The sequence below is a fragment of the Manis pentadactyla genome, chromosome 9, assembly GCF_030020395.1.
Source record: "Manis pentadactyla isolate mManPen7 chromosome 9, mManPen7.hap1, whole genome shotgun sequence".
Lineage (NCBI taxonomy): Eukaryota > Metazoa > Chordata > Mammalia > Pholidota > Manidae > Manis > Manis pentadactyla.
The window spans coordinates 8727652-8742121 of NC_080027.1; the positions used below are offsets into that span (position 1 = coordinate 8727652).

The 14470-nt window shown below is 59.1% G+C and overlaps 1 protein-coding gene across 3 annotated transcripts in view; it reads left to right on the forward strand.

The window, feature by feature from the left end:
* The window catches only part of CARS1 (cysteinyl-tRNA synthetase 1), a 125819-nt gene that overhangs the window by 90214 nt on the left and 21135 nt on the right, over window positions 1-14470 (forward strand). For 2 of the 3 annotated variants that reach the window (XM_036875975.2, XM_036875976.2), the window contains 7 exons: window positions 4159-4250; window positions 5309-5397; window positions 5814-5910; window positions 6359-6457; window positions 7407-7553; window positions 12365-12505; window positions 12702-12790. In XM_036875975.2, coding sequence (XP_036731870.2) covers window positions 4159-4250; window positions 5309-5397; window positions 5814-5910; window positions 6359-6457; window positions 7407-7553; window positions 12365-12505; window positions 12702-12790 — 754 coding nt within the window. The remainder of the gene's footprint in view (window positions 1-4158; window positions 4251-5308; window positions 5398-5813; window positions 5911-6358; window positions 6458-7406; window positions 7554-12364; window positions 12506-12701; window positions 12791-14470) is intronic. The other variant, XM_057506720.1, reaches the window with a different exon arrangement.

A 14470-nucleotide genomic window follows, 5' to 3' on the forward strand; every position in this document is an offset into this window, starting at 1 on the left:
GTGGCCTGGTGGGCTGACTCGCACCCCCCCCCCCCATGGAGGCGAGGCTCAGGTGCGCCGAGGAGCTGGCTGAGTACCGGGGCCCCCGTGCCGCTGTCGTGGAGCCGCTCCCACAAGCTCATGCTCTCACATGGAGCTGCATCAGGGGCGCCGGATCCCAGGAACGTGGACGTGTCCTTGCCTGGCTTGGGTTTGCCTGGGCTCTTCTCTCTGCCCTTTCTGTAAGGTTGCAGTGTATGTGTCCCCAGAGTTAGAGTGGTTAAATACTAAAGCAATATTGACCTTGAACTTTTTGAGAATCAGAAGTAAGTCACTTCTCTGCTTTGAGATGAAACCTCACGTGGCTCTGGCTCCTCTCAGTGCTGGAGCACTGGGGGCCCCAGGCACCTGTACTTTGGGGGCACTACTGGAAAGTCTCAGGGGCGCAGTTCCGGTGTGGTTTCTCCTCTGATGAATCCCAGGGTGTTTGTCCGTGAACTGCCTGGTGCCCTGAAGCAGCTTGGCAGTTCCATGGATTTGGGTACCTACCTCTGTCCATGGGAGGGGCAGGCCGGGTGCTGGACAGCCTGCCGGGGGGTTTCCAGACACCTTCAGGTGGGGCACCCGGAACATCCCACCATCCCTGCACTGTGGCCTGGTCTCTGCCTGCTCTAATGGGTGAGTGGGGTGCGGTTCAGTTTCCTGAGTAACCCTGTAGCAACCCCACCCCCACCCCCGCCCAGCATAGGACGGGGGCTTCACTGACGTGGGTCACCTCTCTGGGCACCCAGCATGGTGACCCAGGGGACGTTTGTGGTGACAGGTTTTCCCTGGTCCTCGCTCCCAAAGCGTGGCCTTTGGGGGCTCCCAGCCTCAGCTGTGGCCTGCCTGGGGTTCCACTGAGGGCCCTTGTTGAATGGACACACGCCATCAACCTCACGAGTTGAAGATGGATCTGTGCTCTGCAAATGCCTTTAACTTACATGAAGGACGGCGAGGCCCCGGATGCTCCGGCCTGCTCTCGGCTGACTCAGAGCAGGGGAAGGCGGGCACCGAGCAGCACTGGGGCCATTATCCCGCCTCCTCCCATTTCCAAGTGCTCTCACCCCCTATGCCAGCTAGGGGGCCACCAGGAACCTCGCGTGCCCAGAGCATGGCAGGCGTGGCACGTATTAGGTCATCCAGCCTGCAAGCCAGGGGCTGGGCTGGTGCTGCTGCCTGTCAGCCTCAGCCTCGGGCAGGTCCCGGGACCCTCATAGTCAGTGCCATCTCGCACATCCCCAGAGCATCAGTAGCCGAGCATCTGCCTCCTCACACTGCTGCTGGAAGCACACAGCTGCCCAGCTCACACGCCTCTGAAGGCCCTTCCTGGGTGGGAGCGCTGCCCCTTGCAGCCCCTCACTCCCTGGTACCCTGTCCACCGGCTGAGCTTCCTTCCCTGCTGGCATGCCATGAGCCCCGGGCACACCTCTGGCATGGCTGGTCCCTGCCCCCTCTGCTGATCCCCAGTCTAAGTCCCTGTGCCTGGGCTGTGCCCACTGTGTCCTTTCCCGTGAGACCCTCAACATGGAGAGGGACCACCTCTTTGCCTAAGCCCCCTGTCCAGGGCCTGGAACCTCCCTCCTCCCTGTGGCAACAGCCTCCCCTCTGCCCACAGCACAGAGGTCCGTCGGCCCCCCTGGACAGCGCTCAGCCCGCCGCCCCTCCTCCCCGGGGCTCTCTGCCACCCGCTGTCCCCTCCCCTCCAGGAAGGAACCTGGCGCAGGCTCTCACTGAGGAAGGCATGTTAAACTCCTCGCCAGGTGCAGGTCTGGCTGTGTGTGTCTGCGGGAACGTAGGTGTGACCTGCTCCCCGCTCCGCGGCCTATGACCTCGCGGCCTTGGGCAGAGTCCCTCCCAGGTGGGTGGGGCCCAGTGCTGCAGGGGACTGGCCCACCCTGCTGCTACTTCCTTTTCCCGCCACCCTTCCCAGGACCTCGTTGTAGGGCTCAGCTCACGGGGGGTGCATGGGGCTTCAGCTGCCGCAGGTGTGGTTCTGTCGGGCCAGGGCCCCGTTGCCATGGTAGCATGCTCTGGGACAGGCTCTGGAGAGGACCGCCCCCGTGGTGAGTGAATGAACGTGTGTCCCTTGCTTCAGAGAGAAACCGAAGCAGAAAAGTAAGGCACAGTCGTGGTGACTGCCGCGATGGGGACACGGATCAGAATCGTCAGGTTGTGGAGTGTGCGTGGGAGTCTTGCTAGCAGGTGGGCCCTGTTGGTGCGTGGGGATGTGGGGGCAGTTAAGCCATGTAAGGGGGCGCCAGAGAACAGTTTTCTTATTAAATCAAGGGTCTTTGTGCAGTAGCTCCATGGCCTCCCCTCTTGCAAATAGGAGGTTGTGTATGCCAGCTGGGCATCAGGTGCAGCCCTTCATGGCACCAGAACGCCCAGGTGTTGTATTACAGCGCCTGCCGGCCAGGCCTCCCAGGTTGCACCCTCAGCCCCGTCCAGGCAGGCCAGCCAAGGCTTCCTGCCCAGCAGGGCGAGCACTCGCCTGCAGGCATCTGGTTCTCATTGGTGTGCGTGCCAGCTCGAGCCGGCATCCCCAGTTGTCCCAGATGACAGCCCTGTCTGTGTCTCGGAGTCACAGGGCCTTAGGGAGGAGACAGATGGAGTCATAAATGGCACGTGGAGAGTCATTAAATCATGGATTGTTTCCTTTGGGGATGTTGGCTGCATTTAAAATGAGCCCATGAGGCGCATTTCTGGCCCTATAAGCATGTGATGTTTGATGCCCTGGTTCTGGGGCCACCTCAGTTTGCTGGTGCTTACCTAGAGTAAGGGGCTCCTGTTTGCACCGTCTGCCCCCCGCCCCTCCAGTTGCCCACTCCCTGCTTGTGTGCGAGTGCATACACACACGCACATGCCCACTCTCATATGCACGTGCCTTCCTCCCTGTCCCCTTTGCTGTCAGCTACGTGCGCCCTCCATGTGGCTGACTGGCCGCCTTGGGCAGGTGACAGAGCCCAGGACTGACTCCCTGTGACTCCCGATGGGCAGTGGTCTACTGGCTGCCTTCCTCGTAGATTCAAAGGAGGCCCGTGTGGGGTCTGGCGCAGGACAAATCTGTGCAGACACAGCGGCCAAGGCGGGAGGGGGCAGGAAGTGGGCAGAGGGAGCTGCAGTGACCAGCTCGTCCTGCTTGGCCAGACAGGAGCAGGCATGCCGGGCTTCCCGCTAGGCCATCCTGGACACAGTGAGCATGGCACAAAGCTGGCACTGAGTGGGGCCTGAGGGGACAGCTGGGTTCCCGGCACAGGAGCGGAGCCTTGGGCTGGTGGCAAGGTGGCCAGATGCCCATGGGGCATGAGTACTGGCCTTGGGCTATTCCTGGCCAGGCCGGAGCCACCCCCCACCCCCACCCCAGGCACTCAGAACACGGGCTGCCTGAGGACTGCCCTTTGTCTGGCTGGGAGTGTGGGCCTGGAGCAGCCCCTGAGAGTCCGGAAGGGAGCGCCCAGGACACCCACTCCGGAGGGGACAGGGGTGGTGGCAGGAGCAGGGAGCCTCCCCAGCTCCTCCCAGAGGCGGTCAGGGGCTGATAACTCAAAGCCGGCAGCAGAGGCGGCGTCTGCGTCAGAATTGGGCACGGAGCCACCTGCGCGCTGCAGGGACAGGGACCAGAACTGAGGCTCCTTCCGCTCACCTGCTGGTGGAGGGGGGCCAGGGCTGTTCCTGCTGACTTCCAAGGCCTCAGCCCAGCAGCTGTTCCTGGCCTGGTCTCTGCTGCGCCTGGATGCGGCCAGCCCTGCAAGGCCTCCACAGAGGGCTGTCCTCCCAGGGGAGGCAGGGGTCGCTGAGCTATAAACTGCGTCATAGTCCAGCAGCGTGACCCACCCATGCAGGACCTGTGCCTCCACTGGACCCACAGCAGCATGAGGGCCCGTGTTTGAAGGATGTGATGGGCCTCCTGAGCCGCACAGGGTGTCGGGTTGTGGTAGGGCCAGTGCTGCGCGCAGAGAGGCAGTGACACCAAGCAGCGCAGCAGTTGGTCTGACACGGGCGATGCTGACAGTGCCACATTGTTTAACACTGTGCAGTATTTCACTGTAAACGCTATTTCCATTGTAAAAACAGTCTTTAGGGTGGTAACTTACATTTGCATTTCCCATGACCTAGCTGCTCTCTCTACCCTTGCAGGTAAAGGCCGGCGGGCACAGCCTCAGTGGTCTCCTCCATCCGGGTCCGAGTCATGCAAGCTCCGCCTGTACAACAGCCTCACTCGGAGCAAGGTAGGAGGGAGCCCATGGGGAGCGGGTGCAGAGACGGCCCCTGTGAGCCTCCTGCCCTTCCAGGCACAAAGCTGTTCCTTGCACAGGGCTCTGGAGTTCCCCCAAGTCCAGGTGGAAAGCCTTCAGCTGCTCACATGGGTCCCTGTGTGGCCGGGGCAGTGCAGTCCTCTCAAACTCGGGATACTGTGTCCCAGCCCGCCCACTAGTCCAAGGCCCGCAGCCCCCTGTGCGTTCTTGGGCCCCGCCCGGGTGTGAATGCCTGTGGGCACTCAGAGCCAGGCCGGATGTTGGCATGCTGTCAGAGGACATAAGGTGGCTGCAGATGTGGCAGTGCCAGTCAGGAACACCGGGCAGTGGCAGGCCTGCTTGAGCTGTCAGGAGCCGAGCGGGTATGAAGGAGCAGGACTGGTTCCTAATCATGGCTTTGCTGGGCTTGTTCTGCTCAGCAGCCATGGAAGCCAGAGGTTCAGGAAAGGGCTCCAGCTGGATTCTAGGGCTGGATTCTCACCAGTGAGCACACTCGGTGGGCAGGGAGACTGTCCCCCTTCTGCACCTAGTTGGTGACTAGAGCCCCTAACTGGTCTAGGACTGTGGACACTCGGCGGGTGGCATGCAGCCAACTGCTAACAGGGCTTCGATTTGGGCAGTCGTGGCCTCCAAGCCCAGCCCTTCCAGGCAGGCGGACCTGGTCCGACTGGAGATCAGTGTCCTCATCTGTGGAAGGGAGAGCGCGCCACCTGCCTCCCGTCAGCCCTGAGGCGGGCCGGAGTCCCAGAGGGTATGTGGTGAGTGTAAGCAGCTGCTGTGTGGGAAGCAGCATTCTGTCTGCTGCCGGCCTGCACAGGAGTAGAACCCTAGGGAGGAGGGGCCTGTGCGCCCAGGCCCCTCCCTGCACGGAGACGTGCCATCGGGAGTCTGACAGGCCCCGGCCAAGCGTGTGTGACTCTTCAGTAAAGCCAAGCGGTCCTTGGACTGTGGCAGCGACTTGCTGCAGATTCAGGGGCCCTCTGCAGGCCTCTTGTGTTCCTGTGATTGTTACCCCTTCGTTTCTAACAAAGGACGTGTTTCTACCTCAAAATGGGAGAAGGGTGACATGGTACTGCTGCGGTCCGACCGTTTACGATGCATCTCACATGGGCCACGCCAGGTAGGCCTGCCGGCTCCCGCACACGTGTCCCTCGGCCTCGGGTTGTGCCAGCTGCTGCAGTTTGAAGGGCAGACCAACACTGATTTTCCTTCTCTCAAATAGCATTTCCACTCTGTGAGTAATATGTACTCACTGTAGAAAAACTAGAGAACACTGCTAGCCAAAAGGAACAATGCTCCAGCCCCAAATCCCCGGCTGTACCCTGCACCTCCCCATGCACCTGTGGCTCTGGTGTGAGTGCCCAGGTGCTGGGTTTCCCTGGCACTCAGACCTGGGGCTCCCCCGTGGCAGCAGGGCCTTGGGCGGAGAGCAGCAGGCCTTGGGGGAGGTGCCCCAGAGTCCTTTCCCTGGCAGCTGCCTGCTCCGTGGCATGGGCGTAGCACGCGATCTGGAAGGTCTGCCTACTGTTGCTTTAGGTCCTACATCTCGTTCGACATCCTGAGAAGAGTGCTTAGGGACTACTTCAAGTATGACGTCTTCTACTGCATGAACATCACAGATATTGATGATAAGGTAAGGAGTTCTGGAGCAGACAGCTTACAGCAGATGGTAGGAAGGAGGACGTGATTCTCAGATAAGTAAATAACAAGGAGGCTGGCCAGCTCAGACCTCCACCTGAGAACCATTATTTGCATCCCCCGATGAACAGCTCATCCAAAGGACACTCCCATGTCTCTAAATGTTAGAAGCTGTTAGAAACCTGCATGTTCAGGGACCAGGTTGATTAAACACTAACTGTGCCTCGTGGGACCTGCGGTAGCCCGACATTTGTGTGTAGCCCTGCACAGAAAGCTGGGGGCACGCGCTTGTTTCCTCAACACCAGAAAGGTCACATGAGCAAAGGCTCGGCCCCAGACGGCTGGGTGGTAGGGAATGGAGGGCAGTATTTGCTCCTGCCTGCCTGCCTGCTGTGTGGTGAGGGGCGCGGCTCCGAGCGTGACTGCCCCCCTTTCTCCTCCAGATCATCAGGAGGGCCCGGCAGAACCACTTGTTTGACCGGTATCGGGAGAGGCAGCCCCAGGCCGCACAGCTCCTGGATGATGTCCACGCGGCCCTGAAGGTGGGCCCTGCCCCTCCTCTCCTCTGCTCCTTCCGCGGCCCGTAGCCATTCACACCTGTGTCCCCAGGGCAGTGCCATCCCTGGAGGGCTTCACAGTGTCCAGGACGAATGCCAGCTCCTGCAGGGGCACCGAAGTTGCCATGGGTACAGCCCCTGCCCTGTGGGAAAGGTTACCAAGAAAGGCCCCTGCAGCTGGGCATGGCCTGGGTGGCTGTTCCTGCCCGTGTGTGTCACTGTGCCTCTGACCTAAACTTGCACATGAGGCATCTCTGGCATGGCTGTTGTCATCCACATCAGGGTCACAGCCAAATCAAGTACTTTTGACTGAGGTGCAGAAGCTGAGCTGAGCTTCTTAAAATCAACTACACTAGAGAGTCTCTGAATTATCTGAAGAAATTAGTTCTATTATTTGCATGCAGTTACTATTTTCATTTCAAATAACAGTATTACAAACATTTGTATTGCATATCATTTTATCTAGTGAGACTAGATGAAGTTTTCTCTTCTTTAATGGTAATTACTACCTTTGATAATTGCATCAATAATCACTGGTATGTTTATGGACTTTTATCTCTAGAAGATAAAATAGGAGTAGAATTAGAGATTAGCAGTCTTTTGGGCAACGGTGGGAGGGCCCACCAGGCTGTGGCACCTTCATGAGGGAGGCCCTCTAAGTCTCCAAGGATGCCTGTCACCTTGTGTAATCCCTAGCACAGCCTTAGGAAAACTTCTCAAGCCCACTTTACACCAGAGACACAGAGGCCCACGACAGAGACTGCCCAGGCCAGGGCCTTGGTCTCAGCTCCCACCTGCCCCTGGAGGCGAAGCCTGGACAGCACCTGAAGGACCCAGGTGGCAGTGGGAGATGCCAGCCTCCCCTGCTCGGTCAGGCTGCAGGCGGGTGTGCTGGGCAGCAGCTGACGGGTTTGCCTTCTCCTTGTGGTTGTAGCTGTTTTCAGCAAAATTGAGTGAGACCACGGACCCTGCCAGAAAGCAGATGCTGGAACACATTCAGCGCACAGTGGAGCTCGCCGCAGAGCCGCTGCAGAGAGCTATGGAGGCGGGCCTCACCACAGAGGGCAACAGCTGTGTGGAGGTGAGAGTTGACCATGTCCACCAGCCCTGCGTGTTCATGTGGCTCACCGCACACACCTGTGGTCCTGGGTCTTTGCCTGCAACACCGCCAGGTGCCCTCCCATCCTGGCCGCCCTGCCCCCAGGTCCTGGCCCTGCTCCGCCTCTGCTCCCAGTAAACAGGATGCACAGGGGGATGTGGAGGGAGCAGCCGTCTCTCCAAGTTGTCCAAGGCCATCCAGTGTCCTCCCCCTGGATTTGTGAGGGGCAGCACCCGGAGAAGGGGGAGCGAGAGGCTGGAGTGGAAACGGGCTATGGGCCCTTTCCCTGGGCCGTGCCCCCTTCCTCTGGCCTCTGGGCCGCTATAGCCCCCATGCACCCCACGGACCACCGCTGAAGCTGAGCAACCGCTGCGCATGCCCCCCCAGGCATGTTCCCCATTGTCGTCGTCCCACAACCCTTGGATGCTCTGTTCTGTTCTGTGTGTTTCAGTCTTTGATAACAAAGACTTGGCTTTTTGGTTTGGGAGATTTTGTTGAGAAGCCTCAGGCCAACGATTCCTTCCTCCCATCCAGCCACGTGCCTCCTGTCCCCTGCAGCGGCTTCCCCAGCACCCCCTCTCACTGCTGCTGACCTCACCCACCCGCTGGAGCCCTTAGCAGGTCGATCACGTTGTGAAATTCCCGGGCCGATGAGCCCTGCCGTGTGGGGCTGTGGCGCGCTCACTCTCTCCAAATCGCATTGGCCTTTGGTCTGCCTCGCAGCTTTTTCTCGCCAGCTGGGCCTGCTGTCCGGAGGGAAGGGCACTGCTCTCAGTGGCCTTGGCCACGTGGGCGTGCGCGGGCAGGAAGGGGTCGCCCAGGACTTCTGCCTCTGGGCTTTGCGTGTCAAGAGTGTCTCAGGTGTTCCCCTCCTGTGGGTGGAACGGGAGGGCTAGCGGGGCAGGAGACGGGCATTCCCAGGCTCTGTAGGTGCCGGTGAGCCCTGGCAGGTGAGCCGGGAAGGATGGGGTGCTTTGGCGTGTTTCAGAGTAGCCGCCGTATCGTTCCCACCCCCAAGCCCCCAAGCACATGGTGGCGGGGTGGGTGGGGGTTTCTCCTGTACCTACCGAGAGAGACTGGTGGAGCTCCTGAAGGTCAGTCACGCAAGGTATGGGACTCACACAGAAATTCCCCGGCCCCTGGAGTTTCCGTCTCAGGTGCATCCACCCCCGCAGTTGGTCATCCCCAGACCAGGGTCGGAGTGGCACGGGCCCCCCACATTGGTTCCTTCCCCGTCGGTTGGGGTCCTCTGTGTCCATCTCGCTCTCCTCTGGGAAGCAGCTTCCCTGTGGCCTCTCTTCTCCGATAGACCCAGGGAGAGTCATTCGTCTCTGAGTCTGTTCAGCCTTTTACTTACTAGGACGAGGCGGCGACTCCCACACTCCTCATGTGTGAGACTGGAACCAGAAGTCTCTCTTCCGTCAGCTGTTGCTCCATCTTTATAGTTTCCTTTTCTCTTGGGGCATATTCTTTTTTCTCTCACATCTTTGTCATTTAGCTCGTTTTCTGGCTTGAGCATTTAAAGCCATACATTCTCCTCAAAGTGTCCTTTCTGCTACTTTCTCGTACATTGACATCATTCACTTCTGAACAATATTTCCATTTCGATTTATTTTTTTAAACCCACAAATCATCTAGAAGTAATGCTTCAAATTTCCAAAGAGATGGCATCTTCCAGATTAACCTGTTCTCTTTCACTTACAACTGCATTGCCCCGCGGTCAGCGAACATGGCCCACCCCGCTGGCTCCGTGAAGGGCAGACTCGTGTCTCGCCTGCTGTGTGGTCAGGTTCTGGAGCTGTCCTCTTGTGCTTGAGAAGGTGTTGTATCCTCTAATTGGTGCAAAAGTCTACAAGCTGTCCAGTAAGTCAAGCAAGCGTGTTGGCGATGTTGCTAATAACTTGTGTATCTGCCAACTTTTTTTTGCTGGCTTACCTATTCATAAAGAGTTTGTAAGAAAAAAAAACAAAAAAAACACACCTCCCCCTGGTGAGTTAAAATGATGGAGTTGCCCGTTTCTCCCTGTTCTGTTACTTTTTTATTCACATGTTTTGAGGCTGTTTGATTGGGATGTTCAAGCTTAGAATGGCAATCACCGTGGTGAGCTGCATCCTTCTGCGTGCCGAGGCCCGCTCTATCCCAAGTAACGTCCATGAGTGCCCCCCAGCCCGTGGTGGTCTGCACAAGCCCGGGGCCCTGTCAGCCCTCCCCTCTCCAGCACCCAGCTGCCTGTCCCAAGGAAAGTGAGCTCCTGTACCAGGTCTGCACCCTGTCTCCTCTGCCCTGGCTCTTGTCATCACCACGTGGCTGGAGGCCTTACCTGAAATCCGGTCTTCGGTCTCTGCCTTACCTGGGGGGCTGGGCCCACTCCCCTCACGGCCTTGCCCCGTCATCTCGCTGTCCCCTCGCCTGGGTCTCCCCGCTCCTGGCCTTTGCTGTGGATCATGACTGCCTCGCTTTGACAAGTTCCAATGTCTGTTTCTGCTCCTCTCCTGCTGACCGCTGATCCTGTGCCATGTGCATTAACTTAGTGACTAATTAGGCCATTGTCCCCTTTCCCAGGCCCTACAAGGAGTGTAGGGCACTGGGCTTGACTTCCTGCTCCCCTGATTTCCTGTAATGCTGCTGTTACCTGGTGTTTTCAGTCTCATTTTAAAGCCCTGCCAGTTCGGTGTCATGACTAGATGTCTGTCCTTAGGGGAGTGATGTCACTTGGCAGTGCCTTGGGACTCGGCAACGCCTGCATCCTGGGGACTTGCTTGTTCCCCCAAGAGTCTGGCAGACTCTCGGCAACGCCTGCATCCTGGGGACTTGCTTGTTCCCCCAAGAGTCTGGTCAGTGGGGCTGTAGCCTAAGAGTCTCTGTTTCCAACAAACTCCGAGGGGCATGTGCCGCGTGTTGTCAGACCACCCTTTGGTCCCCGTGAGCTGGGGGTGTACCAGATTTGAATGTCAGCCAGCCGCACCCAGAGCTGAGAGTCCCCTGGAGGATGAGTGGGGGCCTGCGGGGAGGGCCTGGTGGTCCGCATGGCACCTGCAGCGAGTCTGGCCATCAGGCAGCTTTAGAGCCACTGTGTTAGGGGTATTGGTGGGAAAGCCGGCTGTTGAATCTCCAGAAGGTCTTATTCCCTGTGTTTGTAGACTTGGCTTTGCTGGTCACACGGTGAAGGCTCACGGGCGTTTTCTCTGAGCACCTCGGGATGTTCCACAGTTGTGAGGAGACTTCTGCCCTTGGGGCTGCCTTTCTTTTGTAGGTAAATGTTTCTTCTGTCTGGCTTATTATAAAAATATTCTCTAGTTTTCTGCTCTCCCTCTAAGACATCGTAAGGGACTTATTTGCACATTTTCTGTGCTTCCCGTGTCTGTGGATTGTTGCATCCTTTCTAGAACCTTCTCAGGTGTGTCATCGGGCATCCCCTCTGCTCCCTCTCCTCCCCACGGAATTCCAGTTAGATGGAGTCACACCTCCTGTCTCGTGTCTCCCAGCCTCACTCATGTCTTCCTCCTTGGCTCTTGCTGTCGGCGGCCCCGTGGGGCTGTCTCCCTGCCCCCTAGCTCCCCCTCCAGCTGTCTCACCTGCCCGTGCGGTGTCCTGCTCCGTAGAGTGGCAGTCGCTGCCCTTCTCAAGCCTGCAGAGCTGCTTGTCTCGGGCTCTGTCCTCACTGCCTCGAGCACTGAGCGCCTGTCCCTGCTGTGTCTGGGCCCTTGCCGGTGTGTCCCTAGCTTGTCGCACAGACGAGTGCTCCTTTCCTCAGGTTTTGTGGCCTTGATTAGGATCTTGTTGTTATGCTGTTGTGATCTGTGTCGATCCTGTGGGCTGGAAGTACAGATGCCTTCGTGGAGAAGCCATCCGCCTCCCTGAGGCCAGGGGTGCCACCTTGGGAGCTTTGTGCCCTCTGCTTGGGCAGTCTCGCAGCAGGCCCGGGGAGCCCCCCCCTTTCTGCTTGCCTACACACTGGGCGCCTGGCTGGTCCCTGCAGATCTGCAGCCACCTGTGGGCCTAGCAGCGTGCTGGCTGGTCTGTCCTCTCTGGGGGCTGTTGGTGGGGTGTCCTGGCGATCCCGCCTGGTCAGCCTTGTGCGTCTGCACACGCCCACCCTGTGTGCTCATGGTTTTCTGTGCCAACTCCTCCTGTGCTTCCTCCCTCCACCCTGTTTCTTTGCCTCCCTCCTCACTGGTGGACTGCGGACTGTCTGGCCCCATGTCCCCATCACTGTTCCAGTTAACATTCTGAAGATACTGGACCCCTCTGAGGCAGGCCTCCAGGGTCTCCTGGCCTGTGAAGCTCAGGCCATGGCCCTGACGCCATCACATAATGTCACAGATGGACTTTCCTTCTGCCTGACGTGATGTGAGTGTCAGATGGCGACAGAACGTGTCTCATAACTGACACTGTGTGTCGTGTGTGACATGGGACCGGCGTCTCCCGTCAGTGGCACCTGACCAGGGTGGTGTGCCTTTGAGATCATCCTCTAGGGCTGGGCTCTGCCCGTCTCCTAAGTGCCAGCCGACGTCTGCTGGGAACCTTCTTTATGTGCCCCAGTCCGGGCTGTGGATGCCACCCTGTGCACACTCCTCAACACCCTGGCCCTCCCAGCACAGTCGTCAGAGCTCCTGAGCACAGGGTGCCGAGCCATCTGTGGGCGCTTTGCCACCTGGGAGATGGTAGCTCCTTGCGGGCCCGGCTGTGCTCAGCATGCCTTTGGATTCAAGGCCTGGACTGATGCGTGGATGCACTAGATGCAACCCTATGAAACTGGCACACGTGTGGATATTCTGTGTCTTTCTCTGTAGGTATTGTTGGAAGAAGCCAAGGATTTGCTTTCTGACTGGCTGGACTCCACACTTGGCAGTGAGGTGACTGACAATTCCATCTTCTCCCAGCTGCCCAAGTTCTGGGAAGGGGAGTTCCACAAGGACATGGAGGCCCTGAACGTGAGTGCCGCGTGGGGTCCTGTGCTTGCTCTCCCAGGCCCAGGGCCCCGGTCACTGAGGGGCCTCATTTAGCGAGCTGAGTCCAGGTTGAAATGGGAGTTGGGGGGCACAAGGGGCTCCTCGGCTCGCCCTGGGAGCATGCCCAGAGGAGGCTGGCATTCCAGAGGGAAGAGCTAGGACGTGTCTGTCCTTGCAGGTTCTCCCTCCCGACGTCTTAACCCGAGTTAGTGAGTATGTGCCCGAGATCGTGAGCTTCGTCCAGAAGATTGTGGACAACGGTTACGGGTAAGTGCAGGGCCCTCCCCAGGGCAGCGCACTCCGGAAAGCGGGGACGGTTTTCTGAAGAGGGCCACTCCCGCCTCTGAGCAGGGCTGGAGCAGGGGCTGTGGTGCTGCTCAGGGTTAGTGCCCTGGCGCCGCTGTCACGAAGTGCCGGGGGCCGGGGGCTTTAGCAGCAGGAATGTGTCTGTTCGCAGCTCTGGTTCCTCTGGGGCCCCTCACCCTGGCTTGCAGATGGCCGGCCTCTTGCCGACGCTGCACGTTTGTCACTGCGTACACACGTCCCTTATGTCGCCTTCCATGTCCTGACCTCCTCTTATGGGGACAGTCATGCTGGATCAGGGCCACCCTATGACCTCCTTTACCTTAATCACCTCCGTAAAGACCCTGTCTCTAAATACATGCACATTCTGAGGTGCTGGGGGTCAGGACCCCAACACAGGACTCTGGGGGCCACAGCACATCAGCAGCCCCCACTCAGGCCCACCCTTACCGTAGGCCTCTTGCCTCTGTGCCACTTAGTTCTCAGCTCCAGGTTTGCTTTGCAGGTGAGCCCTCTGGGCTTCCCTCAGTATTGCCTCCCATTTACACAAGTATTTAGCCGTCCAGACAACTCCGCCTTGTTCAAGGCAGGAAGGAAGAGCAAAGGGGGTGTGGGCTATGCCCTAAAGCCCCCAACAAACTTACTCCTGTGGCTCATGGCCGAGCTGAGGGTGCATGGGTGTGGCTGGCTCCTCTGCCACTGGGGAGCCCTGTTCCTGGCCTGCCCTGGGGACCATGGTGAGGATGAGTCAGGATGTGCTAGTGAGCAGCTGGCCACGGTCCCCCAGAAGCTCACAGCTAAGACCGTGAGCCCCAGGGCCCAGAGCAGCCAGCTGCTGAGCACGGACACTGCCAGGTCCCAGTGATGTCGGCCCTGACAGGCAGGCGTGTCGTGTGCCAGGGCAGGCTGGTTTCATGCAGTGTCCCCCTCACCAGCTGCCATTCCACACGCTGCCCCTGCCGTGGGTTCACCACGCTAGCACTCTGACTGCAGGAACCACGTTCCACGTCTCCAAAGGCAGCAGTTTCACAAATAACCAACAAATGGAGGCATAAACAGGTGCCTGGCACCCGTCTGCTGTGCCCTGATCTGGGAGAGATGCTTTTCCACTTTGCAGGGGAGGTGAGGCAGGGCAGGCTGGAGGCAGGTGTGTGCACTGAGCACAGTGAGGGGCCAGAGTCCTGGCACAGGCCAGAGTGGGAGGCTCTTAGAAGGGATGATGCCTGTTCTCTCCCGCATGGCACACCACTGCTACATAAGATTGCGTGCCAAACTGAGTGACCAGGGCGGCCCAGGTGAGAGAAGACAGGTCATTCTGGGCTGGAGTAGTCTGGAGTGTGTCTGGGAGGCAGAGAGGCCTGGCTGGGCCGTGCAGGTGGGAAGACAGGGAGGTGAGGGCGTGGCACACAGCATCGCACCGTCACCAAGGCCAGGGGCAGGGAGGAGGGCCACGCTGCCTGGGGAGGGACACTTGGTGTGAGGTGTCCTTGTCACGTCCTTGCTCAGCCCACACAGTGGCCATGGAGTTGAACAGCCGCGTCACAGCTGCCGGCTGGCCGAGCCAGAGCCGACTCGGCGCAGGAGCAGAGGTTGGGGCAGACTGCGGCCCGCTGCCCCCTGGGCGGGCGGTGGGCTCCAGGCCGC